At 29.5% G+C, this 23,974-nt stretch overlaps 2 protein-coding genes across 4 annotated transcripts in view; both read left to right on the forward strand.

Moving 5' to 3' along the window:
- Window positions 1-10,873, forward strand: part of LOC111623900 (synaptotagmin-5-like) — a 30,392-nt gene extending 19,519 nt beyond the window's left edge. For 2 of the 3 annotated variants that reach the window (XM_023366631.1, XM_023366632.1), the window contains exons 2-7: window positions 5,764-5,967; window positions 7,534-8,008; window positions 8,670-8,819; window positions 8,918-9,228; window positions 9,299-9,419; window positions 9,482-10,873. In XM_023366631.1, the coding sequence (XP_023222399.1) occupies window positions 5,767-5,967; window positions 7,534-8,008; window positions 8,670-8,819; window positions 8,918-9,228; window positions 9,299-9,419; window positions 9,482-9,783 (1,560 nt within the window). In that variant the 5' untranslated portion in view covers window positions 5,764-5,766 and the 3' untranslated portion in view covers window positions 9,784-10,873. Of the gene's footprint in view, window positions 1-5,763; window positions 5,968-6,439; window positions 6,816-7,533; window positions 8,009-8,669; window positions 8,820-8,917; window positions 9,229-9,298; window positions 9,420-9,481 lie in introns of those variants that run through there. The other variant, XM_023366633.1, reaches the window with a different exon arrangement.
- Window positions 10,874-12,054: 1,181 nt separating this feature from the next.
- LOC111623893 (synaptotagmin-7-like) overlaps window positions 12,055-23,974 on the forward strand; it is a 32,206-nt gene continuing 20,286 nt past the window's right edge. Inside the window, exons 1-6 of the mRNA XM_023366624.1 lie at window positions 12,055-12,238; window positions 13,986-14,202; window positions 14,274-14,466; window positions 15,196-15,334; window positions 23,442-23,616; window positions 23,688-23,880. Of these exons, the coding sequence (XP_023222392.1) occupies window positions 14,023-14,202; window positions 14,274-14,466; window positions 15,196-15,334; window positions 23,442-23,616; window positions 23,688-23,880 (880 nt within the window). The 5' untranslated portion in view covers window positions 12,055-12,238; window positions 13,986-14,022. The remainder of the gene's footprint in view (window positions 12,239-13,985; window positions 14,203-14,273; window positions 14,467-15,195; window positions 15,335-23,441; window positions 23,617-23,687; window positions 23,881-23,974) is intronic.

Here is a 23,974-nt window from a genome sequence, read left to right on the forward strand (position 1 = left end):
CGTTATGTTAAATTACATGAAAAAATAGTTTACGCTTTGTTTGAGAAATGTTTAAGATAAATTTCATCTTTTATGATAGTTAAAACTCGTATAAACAAGCCTATCATTTGCGTGTAAATGAAATATTTTTTATTTTATTAAATATATAAAATTTTACAGAGATATGAGGACTTCTGACAGTGATCCAATGCAAGTGTCAAACGGGAAAAATCTTTTGTAATGAATTTATGTAAATTAAACTTTATTCCTTAATCAATAAATGACTTAACAAAATAACTATCGAAATATGAAAACATGTTTAAAAATTTACATTGACCATGATTATAGCTTATTTTACTATATTCTATCATAGAAAAATTTAATTATATTATGAGTACAGTCCTTCATAAGTTAATGATTTTTTTTAAATTTTTACAATAGAAAATTAAACAGTGCTGCATCTTAAAGCAATAATTGATAAATATTAATTAAAATTAAAAACTAAATTTTACTTGAGTATTGATTATTTATATTTATGAACAGTAAATTTAAATTGTAAACATTTAAACTTATTAACTATTTACCTTATTAAACATATTTTTATATATAAAAGTTATGACTTAAAAAGGAAAAACTAATTCTTAAATTGACAATTGATAATACAGTATATATCAGGAAAAGTTACTGAAGAATTTAGCTTTATTTACATTTAAAATTCAGAAAAAATTTTAACGCTACTTCCTAACGAAGAAATAAATTTTAATTGTAGCCGGAAGATATATAAAACTGTCGATAAACATATTTGATATTTACATTTATCTATTTACAATTTTACAGGAAAATATTTAATGTTTTGTTTTTGAATTTTGGAAAACACAAAATAAAAGAAAAATCAACTTTAATACTATTTCGTTATTCCAAGTAAATTTATTCTATGAATTGCTGGAATTCTTTTGTAAATAGACGATGGGTATTATTTAATTTCGATTTATTGTCTAGGCACCATAAAGAGATAAATAATGCAACACTTACTTTAAATGCAACAGAAATAAATTTTTAATACAGGAGAAAAATTCCTTTATTTATATTTCATTGTTATTATTAATCTTTTAAAATTAACTAACGAATCAATATTGAATATTTTAATTTATTTAATCGCGCTTAGATCAGCTTTGCATATATGGAGTGTGATTTTAATGAGATAAAACTAAGAGAAAGGAATTACAATTCGCTTCAGAATTTTTAATAAATTATTTATATTAATACAATTTTGTCAACATTGTAATTATTGTTTACATTAATATATTTTTATATTAATTTTTTAGCAAAACACGATTAATACATTAAAATAATTTTGATGTACAGTAGAACCTCGATTATCCGGACTAATTGGGGATGAAGGTAGTCCGCATAAGGAAAAATCCGGATAATCGAAACAAATATTTTAATTTGTCTTTTAATGATAATACAACACGTTTTCTTTTCGATGACATATCGGTAATATTAAAAATAAATACTGTATTTAAATCGTGATAAAATTTTCAAGAAACAAACGTTCGTATTGAATTTGGACTACTACTGACCAGTGCTAACAGATTACCTATTGTTTAAAAGGTGGCGCAAGAAGACGGATTTTATAAAATAAAAAGCAGTTGAAACTGCATTTTAGGAGGTGGCCCAAGTTGCCCATACGCCGCCCTTGGTCATAGAAATGATGTAATTTGGATATAAATTATTTATAAATACGTATGTCAAATTATATTTTTATTACGACGCAAAATATATTTAAGAGTTTACGACCACTGTGCAGGGTGAGATGAAACGAAAAAAAGTTATGCATTCCATCACGTTCATAAACAGTATCGTAATTCGTCAAGTGCAAATTAGCAACTTCATATAATTTTTGTTTATTTTGAACAATCCGGATAATCGAAAATCCGGATAATAGAGGTCCGGATAATCGAGGTTCTACTGTATATGATTTATAAAATGCTTTCTTAGTACAATCAGAAATTATTCCAAAATTATAAATATACAGTTGTGATTTATTTTTAAAAACGAGTTTCAATCCATGATATCGTATAAAAGTATTCTATCTTAAATATAGATATGATAATAATTATGATAAATTCATCAATTTACCATAATTATTTCAGCTCTATTCATTAAAAATTCACCTAGTTCCAGAGCAATGTTTTGTTCTGCCATTGAATAATTGCTATTGGAAAAGTGACAATAATCAGATATTGAAATTCATTTAAACCAGAGTAATTTTTAAATTTTTTTTATAGATAACTGACTTCAATATGAGTCAAGGCAAACGCAAAGTTAAAAATCCAGAAAGGAGTTGCATAACTTTCCCGGCAAAAAAGTTAAAAATGTGTTTGACATCATCTGTTATAAGATTTTATTAAAAATAAGTTTTGTATTATTAATTATTATAAAATAGTAAAAAGCTTCATTTTGAGAGTAGAGATGTGTTTTATTTTAAAAAATTGTAAATGCTAACAACGTAAAATCTTCGTTAAACTCGACTCCACTTGAGATACGACACGTGACTCCCTCTATCTCCCCATCACCTCGATCTTTAAACATCAAAATTTAATAGCATTAATTTCCCTAATACACAAACTTCCCCAAAATTTGCGGTCATTTTCAACAAAAGACACAGGAGTCATTAAGCTTCAAAGTGGATGAACAAAATCGTGCCCCCACACAAAAACATCAATCTACAGTATACAGGAAAAAATCCCAATGTTTTGCATTTCCTGTGATTCCAAAAAATGTAAAAAATCTAGGGGAGGTAATTTTTTGACCGATATCCTAACTTTCCCTCTGTTATATATAACAGTTAAGCAAATAAAACCTATTTCATTGTGGATGGCAAATACAGCCAATACAAAGTTGTCAATAAAACAGCTCGCCAAATCTATCATTAATCATTAATGAAAATTTCTAATAATTTTAGAAATAACTAAATTCAGAAAAAAACAAGAATAATTTGCTACAAAAATTATTAATACTATTATTAGTAAAAGTAACTTGTAGAGTAATTTGTTTTATTTACAGTATATGCATTCTTCTGAACTGTACCGTATAGTACATAAATCAATTTGTTTATACAAATGTATGGCAGCTTTGTTCCAAAATAGAAGGAAAATGATGAGTGAAAGCAAGACAATAGCCTTGAATAATAATCGGCTTGTTTTTTTCTTATTTCTTGCAAAACTCCTCTGGAGTTTCTCGTCATCATATCCGGAAAACGTGATTGGCAGATGAACAACCAGTAACAGAAAACAGATTCGTTAGGTCGAAGGAGCAGGAAAATACAGTTGAATATTATTAAATACAATATTTAAAATAAAAATTAAAACTATTTCTACGTGTGTAACCTTTATGTAGCTTTTACTTTTACGTGTATAATATTTAAAGTCAATTACTATGTTTAAAGGTTTGATAAAGGTTTATACATGTTTGATAAATATAAATTAATTTGCTTTTTTGTAAATTACGATCGAAAATGTAATTTATTTTATCGGTTAGGAAATCCTATCCAACAGCTTATCCACACAAACATACTGTTCAACGTTTACTAGAACATGTTGATTTGGACAATCTATTGCATACACAGTACATGCATCTTTTGATATCAATCTATAAGGATCAGATTAACACTAGTAGAGCTATATATTCTTATAAGTAACTTACAGAAACTTTATACAGTACTAATAATACTTTCTCTGAATCGCCCGAAAAATTTTTCCGACATATATTCGTTTAATTAATGATATTTAATTACTCTACTGTACTTACGATTGTCTTAGTATAAAATGTATCTGAGCATTTTTGAATATTCATTTTGAAGTTCTTCGTAAAAAACGCAATTACTTCTGGAAACTATTTCTTATTTTGGTTATCGATCTGTCAATCTCTGTGTGGAAATAACAAAATTTTATACTAGTTATTCTAGAAAATAGAGAGAAATGCTAGAATCTTCTGTTGTCTCATGGAATCATCTCTCTTCTATTTACGTTACGAAAAACTGCAATTGTGTTTTATCTCGATATAGTAAAACTTTGGAAGAAAAGAATTCGTAATACGAATGATGTTGTCAGATTGACTTCATTCAAAATAATATTGATCGTAACACAGTTACACTTGGTTACTAAAGAAATGTGAGCATACTGAATTTTATGTAACTTTATTAAAAGGCTATTTTTTATTATTCATCTTATATAAGCTTTTTCTAATAGTTGTTTACTTAATTGAAATTAATCTTAAATATGTGGCAATAAACGTATCGAAAAGTATTATATAAATCATAAATAAAAAATAAATTAGCTTCGACAACATAAATATTGAATTATCCGTAAATATCAATTGCTATCTAATATCTAATTCCATATGTTTAATTCTTTCTTTCGGTATTTTACCTATAATAAACATTTTTATATTGAAAATATGTTTGATCTAAGTGAATTGCAAATGGAATCGACTATTTACATGAATGTGAAAGGTAAGTCTATAAATTAAATGGTAACTGAATCAACTGAAATAGGGAATTTAAAGATAAAAAGATTGAATAAAAAATATTTTATAAATTTTTGCTGAGGAATTGGAAAGAATAAAATTTAAATAAATCGATATTTGAGAATAATGAATGTCGAATATATTTTTAAAGCTTTCTTCTATATATTAAAAGTATATATTTTTTTGTCTTCACTAAAATAAATTAAGCATTTTAATATTATCCATTTTTTCGAAAATAATGCATTTCTTTCTATCAAATATTAATAAAATTTTTCTTTAAACATTATTTTCCTCACTAAAAAATTTCAATATATAGGCTACATATTTGTGTCTGTGTAATGTTATTTTTTATGCATATTTTAATTTGAAATAACCTTTAATAAACAACGGAAATCATCTCAATATTTTATTATTTTTTAAAATTTTCATCTTGTATTGCTTCACAGAACAAATGCTGAGATGTATCTCTGTTAGGCTATATTTTTTCGTACTGTAATAAAGATTTAAAGTAAAATTAATACAGGAAATTGTTCCTTTGTTGGAAACGCAGGCTGTTCGTTATTTCCATAGGCAGAGTCTGGATTCGAATCTTGTTCAAGATTTTTCTCAGAAGTATCCTTATATAATTACAGTATATGACATTTAACGTAGAACAAGCCGGCTCAATGAACAATTACAACGAAAAAAGTAATCATTTTAATATTTAAGAATGCATTCAAATAAAATTTAAACCAATTTTTAATGCTAACTAATTGAAATTAATTTTGAACTGTAAACATTAAATAAAAGTTTGCTTTGTAGAAATGGTACAAATTTTAGGATTTTTGGCTTTTTCGCTAATCCTTGAGGACATTTTGAGCTAAGTCATATTTTCAAATCGTTCATTACAAGCGTAATTTACATAGAATTAAATGAGTCAACATTGATAAATTGTTTCAATTGTGAAAAAAAAAGGGAATTTCCATAACAAAATTCCTTATCCACTTGATAAAATAAATTTTAAGGAAAAACTATAACTGTAACTACTGTATATATTGTTTAGCGAATCTAACAATAGGATTTAAAAATTTTTAATGAAATAAGAAAATGATAAGCATTACCATTGAAATAACTTATAAATAGTATTGCTATAAAACTAATTTTCCCCTATAGGCTATATATATATATATATATATATATATTTAATAAAGAACTAGCAATAGAATTTTACTATCAATTATTTAATATTCATTGTTTTCTTATTTTATTTTTTAGAATATGGTATCAGTTTCAGTTTTAGGCGCCGCCACAGGTGTGGGTTTGGCGCTAGTCGTCAGTGTGACAGTCGTGCTCTATCGATATTACTCGCGCAATCGCAAATCTATGTACTCAGCGCCATCTTTTGGCCAAGGATGTAACGAGAAAAGCAAAGTGCTATTAAGAGAAGGTTGCGTCGCTATGTCGCTATCGCAGCAACAGGTAGGTGGATCGCTCTTTTCATTTTTTATTCCTGGCGGAGATGCATTTAAGTACGATCGTTATCACGTGAATCGTATAATAAATCGCCTCGTTACCGCTGTTAAACGTTCTTTTGTAGATAAATCTAGTTGTAGGTCGAAGGGTTCCACTTTGATACTCGAAATGATTAAACGGCCCAGACGTCCGGATAAACGACATTTTTGTACGGATTTCAAAATATTTATCGCGCATTTTTAAATGTCATTTTAAAATTACTTTCCCGTTCTCATTTATAAAAACTCTTTTATTTTTCTAAATAAATTTGTATCAATATATCATATATATATATATTTTTTTAATCCGATGACATTTAAGTTTTGTCAGATTTTACGAAAAACACTTTCCAATGTACAGTACAGTTCATTGATCGATTAATAATGGATGCAGTTGACTATGAATGAAGACATATATTTATTTATATTTTTATACTACAGTATTTTGTATACTCGTAATTTTAATGCATTTTAAAAAGGATTTTTAATGCTTTTAAATAGGAAAAACTAAATTGAAATCGAGTGTCGCCATCTGTACAAGTTTTCTTAAGTCGTAAGAAATTCTACAAGTGTGCACGGAGAATAAATATTTCGAAACTAATCTCGCGGGCTAATTTTTCGGGCGGGATTAATTTTGCGCAGGAAAATTAATCGAAGTATTGCGAGAGCCGTTATAACGGAAGAGAGATTCCCTCCTTTTCGGCGGTGGATGGACATTGCACTTGCGTCATAGGTCACGTGAATGTTAGTGACAAGATGGCTATACCTCTCCACTATAGCTTAGGGATGGCGAAATGGAAAGAAGTGGTGCTAAGGGTGAGTTTTTATCCAACGTAAACATCGTATTGATTTTTACGATCCGACAAAACGTTCTCGACAGGCAATCGGTTTAAGAGAAATTTTAAAAAGAACGACGTTCTCGTCATGTTCTTGACGTTCACCAATGGAGCCTTTTGCTCGAGCCAAAAGATTCGGACTGATTAAAAGAAAGAAAAAGATCGTATCAGCACCGCTTTATTTGTTACTAAAAACAGGGTATTGGATACATCGATTAGTTTAAATATATACATTTGAAAACGGAAAAGTCAAACATTTTCAGTCGATTAATTAATTGTCTATAAATACGTGTGTATAAATAAATTATAAACTGCTTTCGTTGCCGCGTTTAGATCATACGATAAAAATATTATTTTATTTGATTACCGCTAAGAGAATAGTCAATAAGCGGAATGCATAATAAGATAAAACAACGATGAGAAAATTACGGAGGATTCGGAATGTGAATATTAAATTGGAAAAAAGAAAGAAAGAAAAAGGCGGATAGAAAAGGAAAAGTAAAGTAAAATATTTAAAAAAAAAATCGACTTTTGACGTCGCGTACATCTGTCGATCTTTTTCGATGAAAAACGTATTTTTAGAATAGTTCTAAATACATTCTTTTCTAGCAATACAATGGCTTTGGACGGACCATTCCATCTGGAAATCGGTCCAACGGCGGACGGTTATTAACTATTTTTATGATATGATTTTACAGAACTTCAGCATCTTCCGAGAGCAACCGCAGAGAACGTCGCCGTCGGCTTCGGTCAACTGCCAGGCTTCTCCGCATCCCGAGAACGTCCACGTTCGCCTGTCGTTGCCGGACGTGCACGTGGCGGAAGAGGTGCCCTCGTCGCAGTCCAGTTATTCGCTGCCCACCGCCAGAAGAAGATCGCCCACCGTCAGTCGGGCTAGGTCCATGGACGCGAGAGCTATCCCGCGTCTCTCCATCTGCACTCGATCCGACAGTCAACAGTCGACCAATAACGAATTGCGCAGCCCTCTGTCTCCTCATCCGAGGACTCCGTCTCCCGATAACCTTTCGCCTTTTTCGGAAGCGGTGCTCAGACCTCCCTCTCCGGGCACTTCCGGCAGACCCAAGTCTCTTTCGCCTCTTTCTCCTCTTCTCTCGCCGGCCTTCTCTCTCCCCTCCGACTCCGGTGTTAGTCCGGGAGCCGCCAGTCCCCTGGGTGAGTTTACAATTAAAAAAATCTCGCGCTACTTACATTCGCCCGTACCAAATCGTCGTTAATCGTTAATCCTTTTAAACCGTGATCGCGTGTGAAATTCGCATCCGTCGACCGATCGGAAAATATTTCGAAAATCGAATATTTATCCGTCGATCGGACGAAAACGTCACGCGAAAGGTTATTTTTAATCGCGTATACTCCGTTTGTTCCGTTATCTAATTAGGAATGGAAAATAATTGTCGCTTGTTAATTTTGAAAATACTAATTGTACGGCTGGATTGCGCAACAGAACATTACTTACGGTTTATTCTCCTTTAAACTTTCGCAGCATTTTCTGATTAAATATTGTACAAATATTTGATCGTCTTTCTCGATCTTTAATATCTTTAAATCGCATTGGAGAATTTCAATTACAATAACGAATTACTGGATACCTAAGCGTTTCCATTCGTTTTAAAATGAATACAAATTGTCAATTAAAATATGAAGAAAAAAACATTTTTGGACATAATATTTTGCTATACCAAATCTTACGGGAATTGTATAAATATCGCACCTTGTTAATTTGTAGAAATGGCGGATGGCGTAGTAAACACGATTCGGACGAATTTTTTTTGTTTTTACCGTTACCTAAATGTTTTCGAACGTAATTATTTTCTAGGTGCAATTCAACCGGATTTATATAAAAAGAAAGACATGGTCTTCTTCCAATCGACGCCGGGTAATCGAGAGAAATCGAAGTGCGGACGACTCCACTACAAACTCAAATACGACTTCGATCGTTCCGACTTGATCATACACGTGATCGAAGGTCAGAAATGAATGAAAACGATTTGTTTTAAAATAATTGTATCTTTATATTCAGTCAGTCGTCAGTGTATTTAGAACTATAAGCTTTTTTATTTCTAGCGTTGGACTTGGGTATTCTGTCAGAGAACGGTTTTAACGATCCTTACGTCAAAGTGACAATGATACCCGAAGTAGATAATAAGCAGAGACAAACGGTTATCAGAAGAAATTCTACCGATCCTTATTTTGACGAAATTTTTAAATTTCCCGTTACTTACGACGAACTGGCCGACAGAACGCTCTTGCTGCAACTCTTCGATTACGATAGGTTTTCTCGCAATGATGTCACGGGAGAAGTAAGCATCCCTCTGGCGGACTTGGACGTGACTACGGAAATCGAGATATGGAGCGATTTAGACAAGAGGCAAAAAGTAAAGCGATCCTCTTTGAGTGTCGATTGATTTTTATTCGGTGCTTACGGTATTTTTATTTTACTTACAGGTTTCGACCGACCGTCCAGAAATTCTCTTGTCTCTCAATTATTTACCATCGGCGGGTCGCTTGACCGTAGTCGTTCTGAAGGCTTCGAACTTAGTCGCTCCCGGCTCTAAGGAAGTACCAGGTAATCGCTTCATCGCGTACAATAAACAGTTTTGTTAGGTGCTAATTTCTATCTATCTACAGATTCCTTCGTCAAAGTAAGTTTGTACGGCGAAAAGAAATCCAAGAAGAAAAAAACGTCGACAAAAAAGCACTGTAATAATCCTGTGTGGAACGAAGCCCTGTGTTTTGATATAGCCGAAGAGGAGCTAAAACATGGTCGATTGATAATTAACGTTCTCAATTGTCATCATGGAAACGGTGTTCCGGCTTTCGGGACTTGCGTCCTGGGTGTTAACGAAAACGGAACGGGTGCCGCCCATTGGAACGACATGCTGTGCAATCCGAGAAAATCTATTGCCATGTGGCATCCATTATATTTGTAAATGTGTCGTATTTTTTTTTATCCATGTCGTTTCTTCGTTCGTGGTTTAAGAGAATCGGTGGCCTTCTCGTTAGTTTTCGTCCGCTTGGCTTGCTCAATGATTAGACATCATTGGACGGCATTAAGTTATTTCGCGTTGTTTAACGGGTCATTTTTTTAAAAAAAAAGAAAAAAATCGAGTGTTTAAAAGCGGGTTGAGTCCAAAACACATCCGATACAAAGTATCATTTAGCTTATTAATTACTATTTTTTCGGTGCACATTTATAATGAATTTCGAGTATTTTATTTATATTTAATTATTTTGGAGATTTCGCCGAAGAAACTTTGTTAGGTCATTACTCGGAGTGGTTTTTTATGAAAGATCTCGTTTTGAAAAAGCATACTGCATTTACAATATCTTTTATAAAATATAATAAAAGAAATTAGCAATTTTTCGTAATATTTTATATACATATAAAGATATTAAGAAGCGGAATTGATGGTTTTAATCATAAATATGTTTCAATTATAATTTAATTTTAGTGTAATCTTAAGATGCATTTTCGCTGTTCATTTTCTATAGTATAATATCGACTATGTATTTGTTTGTTCGTTTGAATTGAGACATTATTGCTTTAAACGTCATATGGATTAATCAGTTTGAATCATGAAAGAATTTCGTATTTATGGTGTCAAATCAAGAGGAGTTTTAACATTGTTGTGTTAAATTTTTTATATTTTAAAAAATATTCGTATTATTTACCCCGAATCGAACATATTTGTAACCTATGAATGAACCCATCCTACGTGTTTTATTTTTTTTTAGTTTTTCCTTTTAATATCCTCATATCTTGCACCGCTCTCCCAGAAATAATTTATATATAAATATATACCATGGCATATACACACATAACCTTTGATAATATCGGGTATTCTTAATTTCCCTAAATTTTGTACTTAAATTGTTGTACAAATGCACTGTTAAAAAATATAGATGTTTATATTATAAATGTATAAATGAACGAATGTGAATGGAAAAATGACAAAACATGTTATTGAATTTGCAATGTATGTCGTGTAAATAAAAAAAAAACGTGTAAATAAATTATATCAAGGGATTTTTATAATGTTTGTTTGTAATTTATTTATACTTTCTAAGAAACGATCTCAAAAAATTATAAAGACGAATCATTTCGTATTTCTTACATAAAAACTAAAAATATTTAATCAACTAACACAAGCCCTAAAATTGTAATGCCAGATAATATAAAAGTAGATCTATTCTGGATAATAAATAGTCAATCTTTGGATTTTTTTCACTGAAAATTTCCACTTAACAGCAATATCGAACAATTTGACTTGTTTTGACAGCATATTTTAATTCATAAATAGACACAACACCAGTCAAACTAGTAGAAATATTTTAATCTCGAGTACTTACGATCTTAGATCAATCTTTCGAAGAAAGTACTGTACTTAAATTTAAAATATTTTTGATGGTTTGAAAGATGATGTGTCTATTGTAAACTAAGTAATCACTTAAGGATTTTCCGTTATATATTTATATTTTAATTCGTTATACAAATATAATTAGATTCAATATATATGATATAAATATATATAAATATTTGTTATTTACACAATACACTTTTATATATAAGGGTATATATAAAGATGATGACAAAATGAATTCGAATAAACTAATGTCAAATATATTATTTTTATCTTAAATATTATGTGATAAATTCTGATTAGTCACATACAGAAACGGAATAAGGCAGATTTACACGCTAAGTAACATTTTAAAATGTTTACTGTTTGTTTTATTATAAAATAATATTAAATAACCAATATTTTATTTTATGATATTAGATTTTTTTGTCGTAAAGAAAAACAAAAATTTCCGAACGTTCGTTTTAAGGCATTTTACGTTAACAATAGTAAAGCGAAAGTCGGTGGAAAATAAAGATCGCGTGACGTTAAACGCTAGGCGAATCTTTAAATAATACTTCCTTATTAAATCCTAAATGTAAAAGCCTCATTATTCACTTCTCGCCTTCCGATTAATCAAACGAACCAATAAGCGAAAGACAATTACCGTGACGTAACTAATATCGATCGGAAATCGTTGCCAATGGATATTTGCCAATGCTATGATAGATGACGTATTAATATTTGTTTATTAAGCATAATCTTTCGATTGGAATTTATAAAGATTATTAAACGTTCGTCGCCGGATATTAATTTTCGTTACTTTTATTAATATGTCAAAGGTTAAGAGGAAGAAAAACGTCACATGACCGATGACGTCATCTGGCATTGGCCGTATTCTCCCGCGTCGAATGACGCCATGTTGTATGGAGTGAAAAGCCGGTTCGTTAGTGGCAGAGTGACGATGACGACGTTTTTCGATGTTGTGAGTTTAAAAAGAGAATAACATGCTCTGCGTGTAAACTGGACCATCTAGAAAGGGCAGGTAAGTCGCCTTTTAGATTTTTTAGCATGCCGCATGTTACAGATTATAACTGTTTGCGCATTCGGCTCAGTTTTTGACCCAATTTCTATACGTTGCATATTTGTTTTTTATTGCTATTTCATCGTCCCGTCGATTTCGCTTAGATATACAGTCGAAAATTAGCGCTGACGTCATCCTTAGTCACGTGTCGTTAAAAGTCTTAACAGTAGTGGTTATAACGCGGCTGATATCAGGGCTATGATGTCATCCCCATACGTTCGTGCATCGAAAACACCACAAGTATTACGCTCAAGGAGCCTGTAAAAGGTGCATTTCCGCACGATTTCCGAAGCTAAAGGAAAAGCCAGAACTAGCAATTAAATCGATAGATAAATATTCATAAATTTATCTGTAATTATCTGTCTGAATTAATTAATATCTAACCATGTTTAATAATATCATATGTGGCACATAACTTCGGGGTATTTATGCATAATGCTAAGCTTCGCCATTAGGTTTGATAATTTCACATATTAAATTTAATTTTTATTCTGTTTTATGTCCTTTTCGTTGTATATTGTAAATTATTCATTTATAATTAAATTTTGCCACGTGTTCGTGATTAATGTCTGATGGATTTTGATAACAGTGTCATTAAAGATTTTTGACCCTGAAGATTAACTTATACGTTAACTTATTTGTTTGTATTTTAATGTACGATGAGAATTTAATGATGTTTATTCGTTGTAGTCTCAATCTTTTAATGATTATGTAATCATAATTAACAGTTTTTTTTACTAAATCGAACAATCATAATCTGATTTTACATTATGTCGAATGTTTTTGTGTTTTCAGTATTTATCTACTTGTATTATAATCCTAACGACAGTGATTTTTCTCCTTCCGTCTTCTGAGATTCTCTACTATTTACAAGATCATCCCTCAGGGCACACGAGTTTCTCTACTCTCTAGAGAAATGTCACATGTAACTCTTATAGAATGCCGTCATATAATATTTGTCATGCTATTTTGTTAGGTAGTTGGGTGCTATTAATAATATCGAATTCTACTCCAGTAGGAAAGTTTATTCATTCAAACGTTTATATACTTTCCCTTTCGTCTATGCCGACTTAATGATGATCATTATTGACGTGTTGACCTTTATGGATCGGGCTCACAAGTACAATAACAAAAATCGTTAAAACTACGATGGTCTTGTTCTAACGTGCTGAAAAAAGCATTAAAAATGTTATTTGTACGTAGATTTTTCTGTAAATTCGATGTCTGTAGCCAACTAATTTTCATCTTTCTTCTATGCCAAATTTTGTTATCGTTTGATTTGTTTCCCTGTTTTTTTTATTTTATTTATTTATTTATTTTTACTGAATTACTGCCAAATTTTATTAAAATATATTTCAGATACATTCTATACAAGAAGTAATTTATAAATTTACGAAAAAGCAAATAAAATTTGAGCAAATTTTACATACAATACAAAAATTTCTATTGCCGAAAATATAATTTGCTTTTATGAGAAATATATGTTTAAATCTGAAGAATAAAAAGCAGTTATAAATTAAGACCTGCTTTTTATTCCGTAACTTTTACAGATTGTAATTTTCTAAGTTATTAAATTTTATGAATTAATACATCGCGTGATTAATACATATTAAAGATAACTATTATTCAAACATAAAGAGCAAATATTAATTGACTTATTATGTAAATAAAACAAATTTATAAATAAACTTTTTCTTTTATCTTTAAGGTCGAGAAACTTCAAAAATATATATATCACTTAAAAGATGAGTGACTGGGCAGTAGCTCTTGCTTTGATTAGTATCAGTATATTAGTTACAGCCATATTATTAGGTCTGTGTCGTCTTCTTGGTGGCTGGACATGGTTGAGAGCTTGGTTTACTGGAAACAGAGAAGAAACAGCATCATTAACTAAAGGTGGACAATACAGCGCTAACGGGTATATGGTTAGTATATTATATAAAATTAAAGTATTTGAGATATTATCGAACTGAATTACCTCTCTTTATATTTTTAGATGAATTCCGAATCCGACATTGCCTTAGATTTAAGTGGAAATTATCGACATTACGATAATGTGGCTAACGACATGAAATTCATTCAAGAAGAGAAGTTTACTATAGAAGCACTTCCAACAAAGGAACAAATACAACCCAAAGAACCAGAAAATGGCTATTCTGCTCCAAATAGTGATCTGCCAGATGCCTTACGTAATTATTTTTTTAACTTTAAAGCATGAAATCGCTAAATTTCAAAATAACTAAAGCAAGTTTTAGATGTTCTGTGAACAAAAAGTAATTTAATAATTGTTCGGATGGCCAAGATCATCTTGACGTTTGAAAAATGGATAACGCAATGCCGAATTAAGAAGTTCCCTTATTTTTAAAACGATTCAGTTTAGAAAATGTTTGATGTTTTTAATAAGAACCGGAGTAAAAACAAAAAAAAATTTTAAATAATTCGACCATATGGAAAATAAAAAATCGTTATGGCGTTCATACGTATTACGTAATATGAAGCTATAAAACTTAAAAATCTCATTACCTAAAACATTAATGATCTATTACTCGATAATTAAATAAGATTTTTTTTTATATTTAAATTAACCCGATTTAATAAAATTATCGAATTCAGACTAGAAGTTATCCGCTCTGATGATCACATCTACGCATGCGTTCTGTCTGTTCATTTGCGAGATTTTAATTAAAAGAAAGTTTAAAACAGAAATATTTAATTACGAATTATAATTATTAATGCTAATTAAAAACATCGTTTGACTTTCTTGGAAATTTAAACATTTTTTTTTCTTTTTTATGAATAAATTAATTTTCTTCATTTCTAATTAATATAATGACAGAAAATTTGCATCTGATTTTAACTATACACAGTAGCGTAATGATTATAATTTAAAATTTATTTATTTAAATACTTGTTTGCAGTCTTTGATACAACTTCCACATCACCTCTCCAACGCGCCCTTTCTTGTGACAGTGTTTGTTCTGATACATCGGTCGTCTTAGAAACCCTAGAAGTCCCCCGAAACAACGGAGAATTAGAAATCGGGTTGGAATATGATAAGTAATTATTTATTTATTTCCTATTCTATTCTTTTTTTCATTGATATTTTAGATAATATCCATAACACAACTATAAACAAAGACTTGACTGATTATACATTACAGACTTTAAAACATTAGTAAAAAATCTAGTAACGAGTTGCTTGACTTTTCCAGCTGTTATGAGATTTTATTTAAAAATCACTTTTTAATTATTAATCATAAATAAATAAAATTATATGTGGCGCCATCTATTATGAGATTTTGTTATAAAAGCTTTATATGTTTTGAATTATTATAAAATAGCAAAGGATTTAATTTTTAATTTTGAAGGTAGAGATGCGTTTTATAAAGATCTGTTATTCCTAATAATAATTACAATCTTCATTAAGCCCAACCCCACGCGAGATATGACACATGACCACTCTCTCCCCTCCCCTCTACCTTTCATTACCAAAATTTAATAGCATCAATGCCCCATATACAAAGCTATCATGTCAAATTTTGTTTCTTAATCTTCATTCCACTCTGAGGTACTAAACGAAATATACGCCAACACACATACACACACGCATATTTCCACGGAATTTTTTCGCCTTGGGGGTTCAGGGGCTCAAAACGTAGAGATTTGCAAAAAAGTCGGAGAGTCAAAGTTGACACGATTCCAGTACTTTCCTTTGTTATGTATACATAACCGTTGGGAAAGTAAAAGCCAAAGATTCGCCCATATTCATCAATATATACAAGCCTCATTTCTTTTCTATCATATTCTACATACAACTACAAAATTTAGCAAAGAATCGTGCCAATTAGGATTATCTTTCCTACATCGTTTTGCTGTCTGATTAGATTTTTCTCTCCATTAGAAATTTATTTTATGTTACAAATGACAAAAAAACATATCACAGAAAATGTATTTGTAGCAATGTCTATTGTGATTTTTATTTTAATTGATGTAAAACTTTTTAAAACGAAATTCTACATAATTGATAATGAATAGATGATTTATGTGGATAGTTATATTGCATTTTTTATATTTTTATATATAATATCAAATATTAAGAAGAAAAAGTAAGTAATAAATAAATTATTTTAATTCAGAACAACTTTGACATTTTATTTTACGGATTACCTTTATATATACATATATATTTAATACTGTATAAGCAAAAATATATTAACTAGAAAACGAATATTAGGCTAATACATATCTTTGCTTTTAATTGCCTTATTTTCACATTAGGTCGTGTCACGTTAAGAAATTGAATTCAGAATAAAACTTTATGATTTCCAAGCCAGATATTTATTTATTTATTTATTAAGATTTAGCGCATAAAATTCTTTTCTCGTTTTATCATCTTGATAATAAAAATATTAATAAGCATGAATTAATTGTAAAATTAGAAATACTGTAGTTGATAGAGATAGTGTTATAAATAACGCAACAAGATAATAATTTTCTTACTTTTATCAGAAAAATAATTTATTATATTTTTATATCCGGTTCTATTCTTTGCCAAATCTCATTTTTTCTGTTTATTGTTTGTATTTGAAACGTCGCGCCAATGCGCATTCCTCCAAATCGATAATTCTTGAACTTTTTATTTTGGAACTATATTTGATAATAAAAAAGTTTTGCATGTTGTTTAGTAAAATATTAATAAATTCATAGAAAAGATGTGATATTAAAATGAAAGTTTGATTACGAATGCACTAATTTTTGTTTAACATAGATTACTTCATTCTGCAACATATCGTCAAGCAGATTTATGTGAATTACTGCTTTTTGGATTACTCTTTGAAAATTGCATCTTTAAACAATTATCATTTTATTTATAAACGAAGGAAACTCTAGAAAGTAGTTTCTTTGTGTGTAAAAATCAAAATAATATTATGATTCTTTACTATGATTATAAATGATAAAAAATACTCGTATATTTAAAAATTATGTAACTTTTTCTATTGATATGTTAGTTTTTAAATTGCTATTGAATAGAATATATTGTATATACTGTCTATGGAAATTACTTGACAAGCATTACGTATCATTTCATTTACATTTTATCATCTGCTTCTGATTCTCTAGGCTGAATACACATGGAAATAATAAATAATTTGTAATTAAATAAACGTATTGTTTAATTATATATATATATTGGTTAATTATAAAGATATTAAATTGTTTAACTATATATATTTAATGTATAATTGTTTATTTACATTTAGTTTCATTTTAGTTATTGTTATATATTAAATTGCTTAATTACTGAGAATATGTTTAAAAATTTAATTTAAGTTTTAAACAAATTATAATTAAAACAAAATTTTGTATAATCTAATTTTCTCCTTGCTTTTAATAAGATAATTAATAAACTTTTTCTTTAAATTTATAAAATGTCTTTCAGTTGAGAAGTCAGTTGACATTTTTCTTGGAATTTTATATTAAAAAACTTTTTAGTAAAGAAATATTTGGATCTACAAAGTTCACAATTTTTCATTTAACAATTATCATTTTATTGATATTAGAAAATAGATTGGGGTATTCGTAAGAATTCGAAGAGTTTTCTAATTATATTCTAATTGTATAATATGAAAGAATTAAATTTATATTTTGTCTCTTCGATTGATTTTCTAGATCCGAGTTTCTCAAACGTTTTGCTCACGCGACCCAATGTATTTGTAATGGTTTCGCAACCTAAATGCTTATTATATAAAAATTTTTAAAAATCTGTTAAACTGGAGCACCGTATATTATGCAACAAAATAAAATCATACATTAATTGATAATAACATCCACATGTGAAATGTAACATTAAGTACATTTCTACTAAGAACAGTTTATGCCAATTTCGATTTGTAACAAATAACTGTAACAATAACTTACTTTAATTTCAGTTTTTATTATTAAAATTTAACTGTTAAAAACGTATGACTGACGATGGAGTCTATTTTGAAAAATATTACAAGCTTTTTTTTTTATAAAGTTAATAAATCTTTTTTAAAATATATTTTTCTGATTGGAAGAGTAATTTGTTAATTTCATTCTGTATACACAGGAAAAGATTATTTATTGATCCACTTGTGCCAAAATCATTCGATATTTATTTTTTTAAATAATTTATTGTTATGTATGAGGATAAACCTAAAAATTTCAATAAATAAGGAAATATTTTCAAAACCATTGCAACTTAAATGGCTTTATGACTACGACTTTACATAAAATTTCTATTTTAATAGAAAAAAGAAATCAATTTCATGTACACACATTCTATAATCTTAATTTTATTATCTAATTAACAATTGTTATTACTAAATAACAATAATAATTATAAGAAAATCTTGTTAAAAGTTTTCAGTACTTAACAGATGCATCTATTGTTCTCAGTTCATAGAGAATATTTCAATAATATAAGTATTACAAATATTTCTTCGGAAGGTAATATCGTTTCGAGACCCATTAAAATTTGAACGCGACCCAATATTGGGTAGTGTCTTATAGTTTGAGAAATGCTGATCTAGATTCTAGATCATAGTTTAGAAATTAAAGAAATATGTCATATTAAAGCTATCTTCTACCAAATAATAGAGATATAGAGTAACGTGTGAATTATATTATTGTCATTATATATTGCTTACATTAATTTTATCAATTAACTTGTTTTATCGTTTTACTTGTAATTGCATTATTTTTGATAGTTTATAGACATTATCTTAATTAAGTCTATCTATATTAATAAATTTTATTGTATTACTTTCTATTCTCTTTTTTCTTAATACAGTAGTTTCTCGTTATATCATTCATTCGGATATATCATACTATGTTTTGTCTTCAAAATATAAAAAGGCTTTAGCCAATAATGAATAGATACAAATGTCATATCGCCAACCTGATATATAGTTCATTTGGTTTGTCTTCCTGCATGCACGATATAACGAGAGGGCTACAGTATTTTAAAACATAATAAATTAATCTTATGATACTCCAGTGAACTAATTAGAAAATTTTATTAATTTCTATATATAAATGCTGTGAGACCGTCTACCAAACAAGTTTTTTGGATTAAAAGGACGTTATATATAGAAATTGAATAAACAGCAACCATATTACATTAAAAACATGCTATTAATAATTTTTTACATATACTGGTTATTTTCATTGTGAGCATTTAATGAATACAGTCGACCCCCCTATAAGATATAGATACGTTCCATTCTTTGGAAACAGTAAAAAACCCCCTATAAGATTTTTTTACTGTTTCCATTCTTTGGAAACAGTAAAAAAACAGTAAAAAACCCCCTATATCTTATAGGGGGTTTTTTACTGTTTTTTTACGGATACCGGTCACAAGTTTTTCGTAGTTTTATAGGAATCGTAATTATAGGGACCGTAATTATAGGGGGGTCGACTGTATATCATCATTTGTAAACAGTTTTAAAAAACTGATTTTATATCGAATAATTCGTTGGTCAGTATCGCATATTGAATAACATATTAGTTGTATTACATATTCATTTTTTCAGAATGATTAAAACCAAAATGAAATCTATTATAATTAAAATTTAAAAAACCAACAACGAGTTGTTTAACTTTCCCTGCAACAACATTTAAAACTGTGTGAGGCACCATTTGTTATAACATTTTATTTAAAAAACTTACATTTTTAATTATTATAAAATGATAAAGAGCTTAATTTTGAGGATAGTGACGGGTTTTATAAAAAAAATAATTGTAAATGCTAATAACGAGTAAAATCGTCATTAAGTCCGATCCTACTCGAGATATGACACACCACCCCTTTATCGCCCCACCCCGTCGACCTTTCACCACCAAAATTTAATAGCATCAATCCCCCTAACCCAAACACACTAACATCCATACGTACAGAAAAAACCTGAATTTTTTTACATTTTTCGACGTTTCAAGGTCTCCCTGAGTCCAAAAATGTATTCAATAAATATCTTGGAGGATCATTTTTTGACCGATCGCCATACTTTCCCTCTCTTATATATAACAGCCGGAAAAGTAAAAATAGAAATTTCACATGTTAAAATTTAAAAGAGACGTCACATTAATTTACAAACTTCTATTAAAAATTAGAGTATATATTTTCACAAGACACTATTATACAATGATCTGGGTGATTGCTTTTGGTTTTGTTAATTTTCTGTATATTTAATGCATAACAGTTATGGCCAAATTGAGCGTGGGAACGGAATATGACACGTAGCCTTAGATACTCATAAGAAGCAGAGATCGGAGAAATAGCTGATCTGATTCAAATTTTTTATATTTTTAAGAAAATACCTTTCCACGTTGCATATTATCAAATGTTCGATTGTTCCATAATATAATAATTTATTGTTTTATCAAATGATACTAAACATTTTGTCAGCATGCAGACAATGGTTTTGCCAATTTTTTAAATATTGAAAAAATTGCGCCAAATGCGCAAAATAGACGATAGTATTTTAATACTATACGAGCAATTTATTCTTTCAATCACCATAACAGTGTATTTCTATTAATAGGACTTATCACACTGGTGTATAAGATTACAGCAACACAGTCACACAGATTAAAATTGTTTTATTTAGAATTACCTGTAATCTATATATATAAAAATGAATGTATGTGTGTGTGTGTGTGTGTCTGTCCTTCATGCATTACCACACCGTTTATCCGATTGTCGTGAAACTTTGAGANTAAATAACCAATATTTTATTTTATGATATTAGATTTTTTTGTCGTAAAGAAAAACAAAAATTTCCGAACGTTCGTTTTAAGGCATTTTACGTTAACAATAGTAAAGCGAAAGTCGGTGGAAAATAAAGATCGCGTGACGTTAAACGCTAGGCGAATCTTTAAATAATACTTCCTTATTAAATCCTAAATGTAAAAGCCTCATTATTCACTTCTCGCCTTCCGATTAATCAAACGAACCAATAAGCGAAAGACAATTACCGTGACGTAACTAATATCGATCGGAAATCGTTGCCAATGGATATTTGCCAATGCTATGATAGATGACGTATTAATATTTGTTTATTAAGCATAATCTTTCGATTGGAATTTATAAAGATTATTAAACGTTCGTCGCCGGATATTAATTTTCGTTACTTTTATTAATATGTCAAAGGTTAAGAGGAAGAAAAACGTCACATGACCGATGACGTCATCTGGCATTGGCCGTATTCTCCCGCGTCGAATGACGCCATGTTGTATGGAGTGAAAAGCCGGTTCGTTAGTGGCAGAGTGACGATGACGACGTTTTTCGATGTTGTGAGTTTAAAAAGAGAATAACATGCTCTGCGTGTAAACTGGACCATCTAGAAAGGGCAGGTAAGTCGCCTTTTAGATTTTTTAGCATGCCGCATGTTACAGATTATAACTGTTTGCGCATTCGGCTCAGTTTTTGACCCAATTTCTATACGTTGCATATTTGTTTTTTATTGCTATTTCATCGTCCCGTCGATTTCGCTTAGATATACAGTCGAAAATTAGCGCTGACGTCATCCTTAGTCACGTGTCGTTAAAAGTCTTAACAGTAGTGGTTATAACGCGGCTGATGTCAGGGCTATGATGTCATCCCCATACGTTCGTGCATCGAAAACACCACAAGTATTACGCTCAAGGAGCCTGTAAAAGGTGCATTTCCGCACGATTTCCGAAGCTAAAGGAAAAGCCAGAACTAGCAATTAAATCGATAGATAAATATTCATAAATTTATCTGTAATTATCTGTCTGAATTAATTAATATCTAACCATGTTTAATAATATCATATGTGGCACATAACTTCGGGGTATTTATGCATAATGCTAAGCTTCGCCATTAGGTTTGATAATTTCACATATTAAATTTAATTTTTATTCTGTTTTATGTCCTTTTCGTTGTATATTGTAAATTATTCATTTATAATTAAATTTTGCCACGTGTTCGTGATTAATGTCTGATGGATTTTGATAACAGTGTCATTAAAGATTTTTGACCCTGAAGATTAACTTATACGTTAACTTATTTGTTTGTATTTTAATGTACGATGAGAATTTAATGATGTTTATTCGTTGTAGTCTCAATCTTTTAATGATTATGTAATCATAATTAACAGTTTTTTTTACTAAATCGAACAATCATAATCTGATTTTACATTATGTCGAATGTTTTTGTGTTTTCAGTATTTATCTACTTGTATTATAATCCTAACGACAGTGATTTTTCTCCTTCCGTCTTCTGAGATTCTCTACTATTTACAAGATCATCCCTCAGGGCACACGAGTTTCTCTACTCTCTAGAGAAATGTCACATGTAACTCTTATAGAATGCCGTCATATAATATTTGTCATGCTATTTTGTTAGGTAGTTGGGTGCTATTAATAATATCGAATTCTACTCCAGTAGGAAAGTTTATTCATTCAAACGTTTATATACTTTCCCTTTCGTCTATGCCGACTTAATGATGATCATTATTGACGTGTTGACCTTTATGGATCGGGCTCACAAGTACAATAACAAAAATCGTTAAAACTACGATGGTCTTGTTCTAACGTGCTGAAAAAAGCATTAAAAATGTTATTTGTACGTAGATTTTTCTGTAAATTCGATGTCTGTAGCCAACTAATTTTCATCTTTCTTCTATGCCAAATTTTGTTATCGTTTGATTTGTTTCCCTGTTTTTTTTATTTTATTTATTTATTTATTTTTACTGAATTACTGCCAAATTTTATTAAAATATATTTCAGATACATTCTATACAAGAAGTAATTTATAAATTTACGAAAAAGCAAATAAAATTTGAGCAAATTTTACATACAATACAAAAATTTCTATTGCCGAAAATATAATTTGCTTTTATGAGAAATATATGTTTAAATCTGAAGAATAAAAAGCAGTTATAAATTAAGACCTGCTTTTTATTCCGTAACTTTTACAGATTGTAATTTTCTAAGTTATTAAATTTTATGAATTAATACATCGCGTGATTAATACATATTAAAGATAACTATTATTCAAACATAAAGAGCAAATATTAATTGACTTATTATGTAAATAAAACAAATTTATAAATAAACTTTTTCTTTTATCTTTAAGGTCGAGAAACTTCAAAAATATATATATCACTTAAAAGATGAGTGACTGGGCAGTAGCTCTTGCTTTGATTAGTATCAGTATATTAGTTACAGCCATATTATTAGGTCTGTGTCGTCTTCTTGGTGGCTGGACATGGTTGAGAGCTTGGTTTACTGGAAACAGAGAAGAAACAGCATCATTAACTAAAGGTGGACAATACAGCGCTAACGGGTATATGGTTAGTATATTATATAAAATTAAAGTATTTGAGATATTATCGAACTGAATTACCTCTCTTTATATTTTTAGATGAATTCCGAATCCGACATTGCCTTAGATTTAAGTGGAAATTATCGACATTACGATAATGTGGCTAACGACATGAAATTCATTCAAGAAGAGAAGTTTACTATAGAAGCACTTCCAACAAAGGAACAAATACAACCCAAAGAACCAGAAAATGGCTATTCTGCTCCAAATAGTGATCTGCCAGATGCCTTACGTAATTATTTTTTTAACTTTAAAGCATGAAATCGCTAAATTTCAAAATAACTAAAGCAAGTTTTAGATGTTCTGTGAACAAAAAGTAATTTAAT

Source organism: Centruroides sculpturatus, unplaced genomic scaffold (genome assembly GCF_000671375.1).
Source record: "Centruroides sculpturatus isolate CEXI.00-Female unplaced genomic scaffold, Cexi_2.0 scaffold250, whole genome shotgun sequence".
Lineage (NCBI taxonomy): Eukaryota > Metazoa > Arthropoda > Arachnida > Scorpiones > Buthidae > Centruroides > Centruroides sculpturatus.